General features: G+C 37.8%; 3 protein-coding genes across 3 annotated transcripts; all 3 read left to right on the top strand.

The window, feature by feature from the left end:
- Positions 1-1,632: 1,632 nt before the first annotated feature.
- LOC144442980 (acyl-coenzyme A diphosphatase NUDT19-like) lies at positions 1,633-4,653 on the top strand. Its single transcript, XM_078132353.1, has 3 exons — positions 1,633-2,325; positions 2,960-3,167; positions 4,418-4,653. Exons 1-3 carry the CDS (start codon positions 1,633-1,635, stop codon positions 4,651-4,653), a joined length of 1,137 nt encoding a protein of 378 aa, XP_077988479.1.
- A 3,169-nt stretch (positions 4,654-7,822) lies between these two features.
- On the top strand, positions 7,823-11,021 carry LOC144443879 (acyl-coenzyme A diphosphatase NUDT19-like). The gene is made up of 3 exons (XM_078133471.1): positions 7,823-8,535; positions 9,950-10,157; positions 10,777-11,021. The coding sequence occupies exons 1-3, from the start codon at positions 7,843-7,845 to the stop codon at positions 11,007-11,009; spliced, it is 1,134 nt and encodes a 377-aa protein (XP_077989597.1). The 5' UTR covers positions 7,823-7,842; the 3' UTR covers positions 11,010-11,021.
- A 3,014-nt stretch (positions 11,022-14,035) lies between these two features.
- Positions 14,036-14,467, top strand: LOC144442979 (acyl-coenzyme A diphosphatase NUDT19-like). Its single transcript, XM_078132352.1, has one exon. The coding sequence runs from the start codon at positions 14,036-14,038 to the stop codon at positions 14,465-14,467; it is 432 nt and encodes a 143-aa protein (XP_077988478.1).
- The last annotated feature ends 1,002 nt before the right edge of the window (positions 14,468-15,469 follow it).

The raw sequence follows: 15,469 nt of genomic DNA, 5'->3' as shown, positions 1-15,469 counted from the left end.
GGATGGGAAGGGGGGTAACTTGAATATCTAATCACAGACAAGGGGAGTGGGTGACAGTAGAGCCACTTTTCATAAAACTTTTTATATTTTTAATTACAAAATGTACTTAATACATTTCATACACATCAACTGGGTGGGGGTGGGGGTGGGGTTAAAGGTACAATGACTAAAAAGTACACAACCAAAAGTAAGCTAAATTCATTGAGTCTAATTACTAATGACAGAATACAAACTGAGTTAGATATAACAAAAATACATTACAAATGTATATATTCAGAAAAATGAAACTTTGAGGTGAATTAAGTCTTATTAAATTGTTGTATTTAATACATACAGTTTTCACAGCATGAAGTTAACATTACAATGTAAAAGAATTGGGTCTTTATTAGTATATTGTCTGGATGCTAATGTTGTCTCAAAACCGTGAGTGGAGGTGTAAATCGTAATCATTCCTTATAGGGACTAGACTATTGTTAGTATGTTTACCCCTCTTTTAAAGGGCCCAGGGTGTGGATTTGTCCTTGAGAGAAAAGTTTACAAAAAAAAAAACACCTAATCACATCACAATAAAGAGACTACGGTGTACTGGTAAAAAGACACAACTGTTGTGCATAAAAAATGGAATCTACAAAATAAAATAACGATTATAAAAAGCTAGTGTGCAGGGTCGTGCTGTGGTAGTCCGAGGAGGCTCTGACTTCAGTATGGAGTCAGATATATTTGGTAGCTAAACTACATAATAGTGCATTCTCAGTCAGATCAAAGTGGTCTCAAACTATAGGGAGCTCAGGCTTAGTTAGTAATGGTTACGAAAACAAACAAACAAAAATAAACAACAACAACAACAACAACATAAAATAAATAAATAAATAAATAAATAAATAAATAAATAAATAAATACAAACGACCTGGTAATTACAAATCAAAATCAACAATGTTTCTATGCGACAACTGTTTTCATATATTATATTATGTAAAATGGTCACAATTGTTTAGAGTACGTATTTCGCTAGGACGATAGTCTCGAGTCTGGCAGCGAGACTAGTGTTTCGCATATTGGAAACAACGTCGCAAACCACGGCCTGTTTTACGAATGATTGGAAAGCATATCTTGTCGCATAGAAATATTTTTTATGTTAATTTGTAATTACTTCACGTTTACCAGTATTTATATAGTTTTTGTTTTAAATATTTATTTATTTTGTTTGTTTGTTTGTTTGTTTGTTCGTTTGTTCGTTTGTTCGTTTTCGTAAACATTACTCACTAAGGCTGAACCCCCTATGCTCAAACATCATGTGCGAACAATGTATTCGAATAAATAATGAGATAGTGGACCTCGACACACTGACCCCATAAGATAAGGTCATGTAGCCTCCCTACGTCTACACAGACCACTAAAAATAGTTAGTGGTCGGAGGTCTACAACAAGGCAAGTAAAGGTCTCGACGTCTTCGACTCCGATCCCGGGCTCCGACTCTCGCTCAATATTGCAAAGTGCCTTGACACGAGAACTTTCAGACATACATCGAGTTGTATTTTGCACTTTGAACTTTGTACTTTGATTGTGTAATAGAACTCATGCACCCATATTTGCAACCCGGGATCCTGCGACTTGTCCGAACAGTCACCACAATGGCAAAGGCTCCTGGATCTAAACCCTGGAAAGATGCTGCAACGGTAATTATAGCTGCGAGGTCTCCAAACCAGCATTTACACGGACGCGCCAAAGAGATAAACTACAACTTGCTTATGTTGAAAAGACATAGCAAAAGCAGTTTCTTCCCAGACAGGTACGTATATCCGGGTGGTGCCCTCGACAATGCCGACCTTTCCACGGAATGGTTACAGCTTTTCAAACAAGCTGGAACACCTGATGCCCTGAAAGCCCTCCAAGACATCGATGGCAAACGACCCCCGATATTTGCCACCGAAAGAGCCACTGGGACTCCAAACGAGGTGGCTTTCAGAATTTGTGCAATACGAGAGGCGTTTGAAGAGGCTGGCCTTCTTCTAGTCAAACCAAATCAATCAACCGTGTATGAAGACGTCGCAAAGTGGAGTGACATAAGGCGCTGTGTTAAACAGATTGGTCGAGATAAATTGAGAGAGTGGAGAAAGCGTGTCCATGACGACGCATCTCAGTTTATTAATTTGTGTCGTCTGCTACAGTGTGTTCCAAATGTTTGGGCCTTGTCTGAGTGGAGCAATTGGTTAACTCCAGTACATGAACGTAAGAGGTACGACACAGCTTTCTATCTATGTTGTCTGGACCAGATACCAGGACCAGAGATGACACCAGACAATACAGAGGTTGTCAAATCAGAGGTAAATGAAGTTGTGAAACCTATGATTTCTTCATTTGGCTCCTGACAAAGCTAACATCTTACATGGTAGTATACGCTGAACATTATCAAACACTAGCACATACATACATACATACATACATACATACATACATACATACATACATACATACATACATACATACATACATACATATGTGTACATACATACATACATACTTGTACTCCGGCGTGGGCGTTACATTTCGACTGACAGTTACAAATGGAGCTATTGAGTGTACATACATACATACATACATACATACATACATACATACATGTACATACATGTACATACATACATACATACATACATACATACATACATACATACATACGTTTGTGTGTGTGTGTGTGTGTGTGTGTGTGTGTGTGTGTGTGATCACAAGTACAAATCTACCTAACACTAATTGAAACTGTACCATAGGGGACATTGAGTAGTACAGCTAGTATTACATGTATATAGTTTTCAAAGAGTGGACATTGCTGGCTGTGTTCTTGAAAGTCGTATTTGAAATACTTGTGAATAACTATAGAGTTGTTCTCCATATGGCAATGAAAAATGACATTTCATTTTAATATGAACGTTTTGTTTTTATTTCTATTTTTCTTAATAGTGGTTGAACCCATACAGAGCAATCGAACTGAACAAGTCTGGTAAGATAGCTTTGGCACCACCCCAATCATATGAAACACTTCGTATTCTGAACTTCAATCAGATCACCGATCTGTGTCGATTTAATCGAGAAAGAGGCAAGATGGGTATGCTGAGATATTTACCTCAAATTGTAGCAGCAAAGGATGGCATCATCAGTTCGCTACCAGGTACGGTACAGTATTACAATAAGTAACACTGAAGTAAAGCACTTTCTCTACATACCACAATCACTCATTTATAGCATTCATATTACAACTAGTAACACTGAAATAAAGCACTTTCTCTATGTGCTACACTCATTTATAGCATTCATATTACAACAGGTAACACTGAAGTAAAGCATTTTCTCTGTGTGCTACACTTATTTATAGCATTCATATTACAACAGGTAACACTGAAGTAAAGCACTTTCTCTATGTGCTACACTCATTTATAGCATTCATATTACAACAGGTAACACTGAAGTAAAGCACTTTCTCTATGTGCTACACTCATTTATAGCATTCATATTACAACAGGTAACACTGAAGTAAAGCACTTTCTGTGCATGCTACACTCATTTATAGCATTCATATTACAACAGGTAACACTGAAGTAAAGCATTTTCTCTATGTGCTACACTTGTTTGTAGCATTCATTGCAAGTGTAAAAGTGAACTGTTTCAATTCATTTATTTGCAAGCCTAGCATGTGGCCTTTCTAATGTGGTCAATTAATAGCAAATGAAACATTATACTTTTACACTTGACATAGATGCTATAAACGATTGTGGTACATACAGAAAATGCTTTACTTTGATGTTACGAGTTGTACATATTTTGATTAATATTGAAAATTAAGCCATAGCCAAAACTAAGAGAGAGACAAAAACTAAACCTACTGTTGTAATATGTTCCTATAAACTATAATTGAACTGTGATGTAATTACACTCACAGTTAGGTGACATCTCTGATCTGATAGCAAATTTGCATAATATGTCCACCACCATACCAGTTCAAACACATTCAGTGTTTACTCTATCATGACATCTCATTTACCAAAATACCTTTGTCTTGACAACAAAGAGTGTCAAGACAATGAGATTGTGATAAATGAGATATCAGAAATTATCCCATAAATCCATGCAGGGAAAATCCAAAATGGCTGAACACATGCCAATGGCAGTAGGCAATCTTTTTACAAGCTTTCAAAGTTGAATAATTTACCAACGTGCTATTTTATCTCTAAAACCATATTGAAGTTGATAGCAGTAAAGCGTACAAGTGCCTGAAGTCTGAAATAAATTTGACTGGACTTTTCCTGAAACAGATGGTGTGAAAATGAATAAGTAAAAGAGTAATGACATTATATATTTTATTTTATTTTATTTTATTTACTCACCACTGAGATATAATTCAACCAAATTTGTCATTATTAGGTGACAGTTTACATGACGAAGACCAAGACCCATATGGTGGTGGTAGTATGCCAACCATAGATTATACAATTGACGAGTGCCTTCAAAGATGTCAACATCATCACCGTAATTTAGTAAGACGTTCTGAATCTGGTTCCATAATATCAACTGATTTCGCCTGCAATATCCAACAACCATACGGCCATGTATCACCAGTGGATTGGAATGTGTTGTCTATGACAAAAGCCAAATTATAACAAATTTCTTGTGTTAGTTTCAAAATCAGAGTGTAAATAATTTACCTGGTAAATATATTTCGGCTATATCACCCAGCCTTCTTCAGTCATGTGATGGCTTTTTCTTGAACACAACAACAAGGGCAAACATATCAATAGCATTTGAAAGTTCGCCTTAAAATAAGCAGCTCTCAGTGACTCTGATTTAATAGGAGTTACAGAATAAAACGTTAATGTTATAGCAGGGGCCAAAACTTGTCCTACAATTTTTTAGTCACTTTTAAAATCTGAACTTATTGGAAAATGAGTAAAAGACAATAATAAATCAATGTGTCTGTTGTTATGAACTTAGAACTTTTTAAAACATCCCCACTTATCGTTTCACTTGCTTTAAAAGTTACAAACTTTCTCACATGGCCATTACAATTCCACCATATATATCTTTCCCTCCATTGTATATGGGTCCACAAACTTCTAGTCAGCAAGGTACGCCATCACAGTGCTTTGTAGTATCAATACCATTGAGGGCAGAGCGACACTGTGTACCCCAACTATGTTTGCTGTCTACGAAAATCGATCAAAAATTTCTGTTAGATTTTCTTGCGTCCAAACATATAAATTGAATGGTCAAAGCCGCCCTTTTAGTAAGATGAGGCTGTATTACCGTATAAATGGTGTTGCCTTGGTCTGTCACTCTTGTGACACAACATTTTTAGGCACCGTGTCTCAGGCAACTTAAACTACAAAATAAACAATTATAGAGGTGCCGCAAACAGAGGAGGTATAGAAGTAGACAAGTTGGTTATCAATTGGAAAGTAAATAATATTAAAGCCATTAAAATCATCAAGTCCACGTGTGTGTTCTTTTAGCTGTATGTGTTGTGCCTATGTTATTATCATTAGATTGGAATTGAAATGTGTCTATCCAAATGCAAATACTAGTAAATAATCTGTAAACCATCTCTAAAGCACACGAGTCATGAATATTAATTTTTCAACCATGAATAATTACTTCTGCTCACTACCATGAGGTAGTGGCCCAAAGCAAAGGTACCAGTGTGTGATTAAGGGAAAATGACTACTGGTCAATGGTCATAAGGACCGACCTGTAGCAAATGCTGCTGGTCCTGGTCCAAGTACTTTCTGACTATGTGAGTAGAGGTTTTCATTTGTAACTATGAACCCAGAGACTATCAATATTGATTCTCGAATAATCTGTTCCTATAGACTATAGTGGTCTGAGACTGAATGTATTCATTCCACCATAGAAATACATATCCATAGATTGTAGATAATATGGGTGAATGAATCAATAAATCTACATTATCTGCAATCTCTAAGAGATCACAGTCCTCTCCTTCCTCTCTGTACGATTCACTAAATTCTGAATCACATAATCCAAAGTCAGATTCATCGTATGTGGCATGCGGCAACAGCTGATGTAGCTTTCCATGATCCAACTCTTAGCGAACGTGGACCCACAAAATTCATCATAGCAGAAGGTCTTGTCGCATAACTATCCCTCTTGAAAACTGTGTATTTGCTTTATTTCAATTTCCATTCACACAGTGACACGGGGCGGTTTCGTCTTCCTTCAGTCTTTACAAATATGTACTGGAGCCCCCCCCCCCCCCATAAAGCCCTACCCGTATACCCTACCGTAGTGTATTGAGTATCGTCTGACTGTTTGTGTAAGAAATTTGACCATGATGAAGAGAACTATGGCTAAACATACATGTATCTTACAGTGCTAGTTTTTTTTTTTGACGTGGGAACGTGATATGGTAACTGTACATTATCATATGCATCAAATCAGACTACGCATTTTTTTAAAACTGTTTTTACAAAAAAAACCTATCGTACTGAAGATATTTTACGAAGTGTACCTGCCTTCTTTATTAGTTAAAATGCCATTTTCAGAGTAGTTTATATGTTTTCCGTCAGTTTGTTTTGATCATGGCCACACACATGGGGAACTCCGGTAAATTGATCGGGAAACCCGCTAAACATTTACCGACTTTAATACCAGCCCTTAAAAACAGTGTCTGTTTCGTCTTCTTCTTCTTCGGAAGCTCATTGCCGCCTTCTAAATATCGCCACATACTTTATAAATACAACGTGGAACTGTCTCAAACACGTTAAAAGTTTCATACTCTTCGAACATTAAATTATTACGATATCATGGCGGAAAAAGACGCGAACATTAAATTATTACGATATCATGGCGGAAAAAGACGCATGCGCTGAATGCGTAAAATGAGTCAATGTTAGCTGCAATAATTGTAGCGTTTGATGTGATTTTGTGAGTTTTTTCGTCTGTTTTTGTGCCTTTTTTCGTTCCGAAGTTTAGCCCGAATCAAACGCTACAAATCCTCTAATGCAAACGCAAATAGACGGAACCGATTCAGATCTGAATCGCAAAGTTGGGCGGACTTTTCTGCTAAATTACGCCTTACCTGGCAAAATATCGGTCATTTCCTAACGCCAACATTAATTACGGAGCCTTGAAGACACAAGTAGTGTTCAGAGGTACCCCAATTCCGTCAAAATCGGCAAATATAGCAAGGCATGCAGCATTTTGAAACGGGCGATACACTGACACCTCGCTCACGTTTTCAATGAGGTCTCGTCTATTTGCGTTTGCGTTAGAGGAATTGTAGCGTTTGATTCGGGTTAAACTTCGGAACGAAAAAAACCTCAAAATCACATCAAACGCTACAATTATTGGACGTTCTGATTAGACAAGACAAAAATAATTAGAGAAATTCACCCAATCATGTGTTTGCTAACATAATTTCATAAAGTAAATGCTTTCAACATTGACAACAACACGTAGCGAGCTAGCTCTGTGTCGCTTGACTTGAACGAGATGTCGAGAGTAAAATAGGTAACACAAGATCAGATTCATGTAGGTGAAATTGGATTTATCTTTGAATAAATGTTATTATTTACTCCAAATTTCAATTTGTCATATAAGGACCGATACGTTGTTGTAATTCTGAAAAAACTGTCGGTCCGAACGGAAATCTGTTGGTCTCCGGCCGAAGGACCGGTGTTAATTTCGCACGCTGGCCTTAATACTAGTATATTCACTCATACGTCAATTTGTGTTTTGCACTTTGAACTCTGCACTTTAATCTATATGATACTGAACTCATGTCGCCATATTTGCAACCCGGGATCCTGCGACTTGTCCGAACAGTCACCACAATGGCAAAGGCTCCTGGATCTAAACCCTGGAAAGATGCTGCAACGGTAATTATAGCTGCGAGGTCTCCAAACCAGCATTTACACGGACGTGCCAAGGAGGTAGACTACAACTTACTTATGTTGCAAAGACATAGAAAAAGCAGTTTCTTGCCAGACAGGTACGTTTATCCGGGTGGTGTCCTCGACAGTGCCGACCTTTCTGCGGAATGGTTACAGCTTTTCAAACAAGCCGGAGCCCTTGATGCCCTGAAAGCCCTTCAAGACATCGGTGGTAAACGACCACCGGTATTTACCACCGAAAGAGCCACTGGGACTCCAAACGAGGTGGCTTTCAGAATTTGTGCAATACGAGAGGCGTTTGAAGAGGCTGGCCTACTTCTAGTCAAACCAAATAAATCAACCGTGTATGAAGACGTCGCAAAGTGGAGTGACATAAGACGCTGCGTTAAACTGATTGGTCGAGATAAATTGAGAGAGTGGAGAAAGCGTGTCCATGACGACGCATCTCAGTTTATTAATTTGTGTCGTCTGCTACAGTGTGTTCCAAATGTTTGGGCTTTGTCTGAATGGAGCAATTGGTTAACTCCAGTACGTGAACGTAAGAGGTACGACACAGCTTTCTATCTATGTTGTCTGGACCAGATACCAGGACCAGAGATGACACCAGACAATACAGAAATGGTCAAATCGAAGGTAATTACATGTATTATCACGTCGTCCTATAATAATAATAATAATAATAACAATAATGATACTCATTTATTCCCAAAATACGTTGGGAAAGTGCCATGATGTATTTTAAAAACAATTTCCATTGCATAAGACAAACAGGAGAGTTAAACCAGTATAACATTTGTGCAATTATTCACTGCTGTTAATGATGACTTTCGAAGGGTGACAACTAGAACTACAGAAAACGAATGACAGCATTTACTCTATGAAATCGATGGAATGACGCCCTCTACTATAATATTTAGTAAGTTTATGACACCCGCTACACTATTTTAAAAAGTGGAATAACAGCCTACACTCCATAATAAAAGCGGACTGACAGTCATCACTGCAATGCTTTGAAAAATGAATGACAACATTTACTGTATTGAAACGGTAGAATGACACCCTTTCCTACATTCAGTTAGTTGAATTACACCCCTTGCACTGTTAATGAAATGTCTTCGAAAGTTTCAATATCGAAATAAAAGACGGGGGTCACAAAACAACGTTTTAGTACATTTGTAAATCAGCTATCATGGTTGCTAATGTCCAGAACGAAATTGGCCAGTTAGTTAAACCCCTGACCAGACTTAAACCGAATGCCTTCCGTAAGGACAAGTCGTCGTCGTAAACCACAGCCTACACGGCACTGTCCAAGACGCACCACCAAGAGGTTCTTCGTAGTGTCGCGGAAAAAATAACTGCTCTGCAGCTGGTTTGCGAGAATGGGACAACTAAATGCAAGCCTTTCGAACAGTTACATCTACACGCATTATCAGATAAAGAATTCTGATCTACCATACATTAGTAAAGTTCATGAAAATATGTACATAACTAAATTACAGCAACAACCTGTTATATAAAACCTGGTCTTTTCCATTTTCTCATTAGATTTGCAGTCATTTTCTTCTTGTACTATAGCATATCGTATGTATTATTTATTTATTTATTTATTTATTTATTTATTAAGCCTTCACAAGAAGAAAAACAAAAAAACACAACAATTCATGACAATCGTACAATATAAAATGGCATCAACAACATGCTAAGAATTTGACAACTCTGTGGATCCTTCGAATATAAAAGCTGACGGACACTGTCTGTCAACCCATCTGACATGATACGAGATGTTTTCATATTTCTTAAGACAGATTTAGAATATTGCATGTCATAGGTAAAGCGAGGAAATGAAAACTTATTTTTGACACAAATAGTATAGAGGGTGTCATTCAACATACTCAATTCTATGTTTCAATACACTAAATGTTGTCATTCATTTTTCAAAGCATTGCAATGGCTGTCATTCCGCTTTTATTATGGAATGGGGGGGGGGGGCTGTTATTCCACTTTTTAATAATCATAGCATAATATAAGATGGTTTTTTTGTACACAGTGGATGAATCCATACCGAGCCATCGAAATGGATAGGGCTCACAAAATATCGTTGGTTGAACCCCAAACATATGAAATACTCCGCATTCTGAACTTCAATCAATTTACCAAACTATATCGATTTAATCAAGAAAGAAGCAAGATGGGTATGCTGAGATATTTCACTCAAATCGTAGCAGCAAAGGATGGCATCATCAGCATACTACCAGGTATGGTACAGTATTACAACTGCCGACATCAGACTGTGGACGAACGAAACCTTTTACAAACAGTGAAAGTAAACAAATGAATTGGATTACTAACACATTGCCCAGGATGTTGGAAGCACAGAGACTTGTATTACATTCCATTATTTTATATTCAAAATGATCTTACCACCGGTTTGTGATTTGGGTCATAAAATGAGGTATATGGGGGGGGGGGCATCATGTTTTAGAATATAAGTGATAGGGGGGTCAGTGTGTTTTTGGTTTTATAGATGGGGGGGGGAGTTCAGTGACTTTTTGGCGGCCCAATTTAAGAATTCACCCCCCCCCCCCAGGCTAGAGAAACTGACCGGTCCCTAAGTAAAAACAATAGAGCGATGTATAAGTACACATGCGCATAGTAGCCATGGAGACACCCTTAGCAACAACCAAGAGTATGTTCTGCAAAGATAACAGCAATGATGGGTATGAATCGATTTGGCAAGACAGATAAATGCCCTATCAACCAAACCCTCTGAAGAATATTATATCAACAATCATTGGCCCAAACTCTAGTTATGCTACAACGCCATTGGTGCTCTTTTCTCTATTCATCCTTAATACAGAACTTGTCATTTATTAGGTGATAACTTATATGATGAAGACCGTGATCCGTGTCAGGTTGACGGTGGCATGCCACATATAGAGGACACAATCGAAGAGAGTTGCCGAAAGGGTCAGCACTTTCATCGTAATATATTACATCCTGAAGCTTATGGCAAAGTAGTAGATGTAGTATGTAATATCCAACAACCATACGGCCATGTATCACCAGTGAATTGGAATGTATTGTCTATGCCAAAATGCGGAATGTAAAAATGTAACATACCTGATGGTGTACATGTTCTTTGTATGTTTCCTTTCTACATCCTGTGTGAACTCCTATATTCTGCTGTTACAAATCAGACCATCAAGAGCATTTCATGTTTATTCACCTCGTTTCATGAGTGCACGTGGAAAGTCAATTTCCAATGCATTTTTATGCAAATTATCCAAATAGCAATAAAGTATGTTATATTGTATCTGTTTGTAGCTATTCTAAATTCCTCGAATTCAAACATACAATGAAAACAAGAACGAGCGACTTGCGTTTGGGTTGGTTGCTGTCCCCACGTACCATACGCATTTATTCAGCTCCCCCCCCCCTTATATTTCATAAATAGTGCAATTCAGAGTTGTTTTGGTTTATGGATGTACTACAATCTTCTTGATGAAGTTATTACTAACAGTAAACGGTACCGACGTTAAAAGTAATCCTGGAAGACAACTACTATCATCATAACCATAACTATTTTTTTCCATGTCTGGCCGTGGGTGTTAGCAACCGAGATTGAACACACCGGCCTCTCAACACCTCTGTACCTGTAACACCTGTTACAACTCTTAGCATACATTGACCAATCACTTACAAGCACCAGTGGCAACTACACTTGACAAATTTATTCACATACCGAACAGATATTGAATTCCATGTTGTTAATTGAAGGGGAACGCCACTCCAGGATATAGACATTTTAATTAATTTTTTTGGTGCTGGAGAGTCATTTAATTATTAAACACACACACACACACACACACACGCGCGCGCGCGCGCGCGCACACACGCACGCACGTACGTACACACACACACACACACACACACACACACACACACACACACACACACACACACACACACACACACATACCCAGTGTTTATACACAGATCTTGAAAGAGGAACGCCAATTCAGGAAATAAAGGCATTTTCATAACTCTGGTTTCTAGTCATTTCATGATTTAACATCACTTACAATTACTTGCGATTTCAGAGAAGCATCAAATTGATCTTCTACTTTTTAGCACAACTGAACTTGTTCAGTAGTGCTATAGGGATCGCCCGGCGTCTGTCTGTCTGTCTGTGTGTGTGTGTGTGTGTGTGTGTGTGTGTGTGGATATGTGTGTGTGTGTGTGTGTAAACAACTTAAAGTCAAAAACCGCTGAACCAATTGCCATGATATTTGATGGGTCCATTACCTTGGGTGTCTAGTTGGGAAATTGTTCAAATCAAAATGATCGCATCACAGGTGTGTGATTTGGGTCAAAAAATGTGATTTTTGATCAAAAAACTTAAACTCAGAAACTACTGGGCAGATTGGTGCGAAATTTGGTGGGAACATTCTTAAGGGGGTGTAAAGTAAGATTTGTTCATGACATGATGATTCCGTCAGTGATATGCAAATTAGGGCTAAAAATGTGTCTTTTTGGTTGAAAATCTATAATTCCAAAACTATTGAGCAGATTGGGCTGAAATTTAATGAGGATGCATCTAGGGATGTATGGACGAAGATATATTAAGCATACAATGATTCCATGAGTGATATGCAAATTAGGTGTAAGAATGTTCATTTTTGGTCAAAAACTTATATCTCAAAAAAGTACTTGGTCAATGAGTCTGAAACTTGGCGAGATGTTTCTGAAACTGTTATTCTGCAAATTTTCTTCAAAATATTTTGACAAAATTGGCCCTAGCGACCATGACCACGCCCTTTAGCAACAACCAAATGGCAGTGTATTTTGGTCAAATAACAACATCATCTGGTAGGCAAGTGAGTAAACATTCAAAAAATGTATGCAAATACCCTAGCAACCATGACCACCCCCATAGCAACAGCCAACCGGTGGTATATTTCACAAAGATAGCAACAGGGTTTAATAGACAATTGAATAAACATTCAAAAATTGTATGTAAATTTGCATAGCAACAAGACCACGCCCATGGCAACAGCCAAATAATCACGTATATTGCAAAGATAACAACAGGAATAGAAAGACAAATGAATAAACATTCAAAAAATGTATGCAAATACCCTAGTAACCATGACCATGCCCATAGCAACAGCCAAACGGTGGTGTATTTCACAAAGATAACAATGGGGTTTAATAGACAATTGAATAAACATTCAAAAAATGTATGTAAATTTGCCAAGCAACAAGTCCACGCCCATAGCAACAGCCACATGATCACGTGTATTGCAAAGACAATATCAGGAATTCATACACAAGTGAACAAAAACATAATAAATGTATGCAAATATATCTAACAACATGACCACGCCCATAGCAACAGCCAAATGATAGCATTTATCGTAAAGATAGCAACATGGTTGGATAGGCAACTGGATAGTTATTCAGCAAATGAACACCTATTGTTAGCATGGACTAGCATATGGATAAACGTTTTAAAAAACTTTACAGTTGTGCTACAACGCCATTGGCGGTATTTTTATTGGGTATCTTTGCTGAGCGCTATTGCTTTATGAGTCAATAGAAATAATATACAAAATGTATTCATGGTTGCACAATGAATATTCATGAGAGACGGTTTACACTGAAGGGAATAAGCACATAGGAGTCATAAATATTCAGTTTTTAACTATTAATAATTATTTTTGCTGAGTCACTCCAATGAGGCAATGGCCCAAAGCAAAGATACCCTATAAAGGCACTATATCAACATGATGTTTCTCTGAAATCGCAAGTAATTGTACGTAGTGAATTATGTAAAAATCACGAAATGACTCTCCAGAACCCATGGCCATATTTTATGAAAATGTATATTTCCGAGAGTGGTGTTCCCCTTATAACTGTATAGGTATTCCCTTTCTTGATAAATGTCACCCAATATTTCAAGTTTCGTCGACAAAGAAGTCACCGTTCAGTCATTAGTATATATAAATTAAAATGTTCTTTTTGGACTTTGAAGTCTGTACTTTGAACTATATAGGGGCCTATACTTGTATCATGCAGTCATATTCGGAACCCAAATAATGCGACTTGCCCAAACAGTTTTACACGTAGCACAATGGCAAACTCCCCTGGCTCAAAACCCTGGAAAGATGCTGCAACTGTAATTATAGCTGCGAGATCTTCAAACCAGGAATTACGGCGACGCACCAAGTTGATAGATTACAATATGCTGATGTTGAAAAGACACGGTAACAGTAGGGTCTTACCAGACAGGTACGTATTTCCGGGTGGTGCCCTCGACGATGCTGACCTTTCCGCTGAATGGTTGCAACTTTTCGAACAAGCTCGATCACTTGATGTCCTGACAATTCTCCAAGACATCGGTGGTAAGCGACCCCCGATATTTTCCACCAAAAGATCCAGTGGAGTTCCAAACGAGGTCGCTTTCAGAATTTGTGCAATACGAGAGGCGTTTGAAGAGGCTGGCCTTCCTCTCGTCAAACCAATTAAATCGACTGCAAATGAAGACGTCGCGAAATGGAAATAAATAAATCGCTGTGTTAAACAGATTGGTCGAACTAAATTGGAAGAGTGGAGAAAGCGTGTCCATGACGACGCATCTCAGTTTATTAATTTGTGTCGTCTGCTACAATGTGTTCCAAATGTTTGGACTTTGTCTGAGTGGAGCAATTGGTTAACTCCAGTAGTTGAACGTAAGAGGTACGACACAGCTTTCTATCTATGTTGTCTGGACCAGATACCAGGACCAGAGATGACACCAGACAATACAGAAATTGTGAAATCGGAGGTAATTATTATAAAGTTGTACAACAAATGATATTCATTCATTGCCAAATAGTAGGAAAGTGCTATGACGTCACTTAAAATAAGACAAACACGGGCTTAAAATAATAACACAATAGTATGACAAGTATACTCGTATCCATTATGAACACTCTGCTGGGGACATATGATTTTGTGAGCCAGACAACATATTCATCACAGATAACACATCATTAGAATTAGAAATAACTGGGTATGGAGATCTTTATCAAAGCTGACCTGACATCCCCACTATTAAAGTGGTAGTCAGGCACCAAGATATACACAAATCAACTGAACAAAGTTTCTGTTTTGGTTATTTTTTTCATTATTAACAATAACAGTTTTATTTTTTCTTTCTTCTGTATAGTGGATGAATCCATATAGAGTCATCGAAATGAACAAATCTGACAAAATATCTTTGGTTGAACCACAAGTATATGAAATACTCCGTATTCTGAAGTTCAATCAATTTACTAATCTATGTAGATTTAATCAAGTAAGAGGCAAGATGGGAACTCTGAGATATTTACCTCAAATCGTAGCAGCAAAGGATGGCATTATCAGTGTACTACCAGGTATGGTACAGTATTACAACGAGTAACACTGAAGTAAAGCATTTTCTATATGTGCTACACTCGTTTATAGCATTCATATCAAGTGTACTGTTTCAATTGGTTTATTTACAAGCTCAGCATGTGGCCTTTCTAATGTGATCAATTAGCAA

The sequence above is a fragment of the Glandiceps talaboti genome, chromosome 12 (genome assembly GCF_964340395.1).
Source record: "Glandiceps talaboti chromosome 12, keGlaTala1.1, whole genome shotgun sequence".
Lineage (NCBI taxonomy): Eukaryota > Metazoa > Hemichordata > Enteropneusta > Spengelidae > Glandiceps > Glandiceps talaboti.
Note: the sequence above shows the minus strand (reverse complement) of the source record. Positions and strands in the feature narration are given on the sequence as shown.

Excerpts from the sequence above, each read along its gene's own strand:
- LOC144442980 (XM_078132353.1), top strand. The coding sequence starts at position 1,633 with ATGGCAAAGGCTCCTGGATCTAAACCCTGGAAAGATGCTGCAACGGTA. Across the intron at positions 2,326-2,959 it reads CAGAGGTTGTCAAATCAGAG|TGGTTGAACCCATACAGAGC; the intron begins GTAAATGAAGTT and ends TTTTCTTAATAG. Across the intron at positions 3,168-4,417 it reads CATCATCAGTTCGCTACCAG|GTGACAGTTTACATGACGAA; the intron begins GTACGGTACAGT and ends TGTCATTATTAG.
- LOC144443879 (XM_078133471.1), top strand. The coding sequence starts at position 7,843 with ATGGCAAAGGCTCCTGGATCTAAACCCTGGAAAGATGCTGCAACGGTA. Across the intron at positions 8,536-9,949 it reads CAGAAATGGTCAAATCGAAG|TGGATGAATCCATACCGAGC; the intron begins GTAATTACATGT and ends TTTTGTACACAG. Across the intron at positions 10,158-10,776 it reads CATCATCAGCATACTACCAG|GTGATAACTTATATGATGAA; the intron begins GTATGGTACAGT and ends GTCATTTATTAG.
- LOC144442979 (XM_078132352.1), top strand. The coding sequence starts at position 14,036 with ATGGCAAACTCCCCTGGCTCAAAACCCTGGAAAGATGCTGCAACTGTA.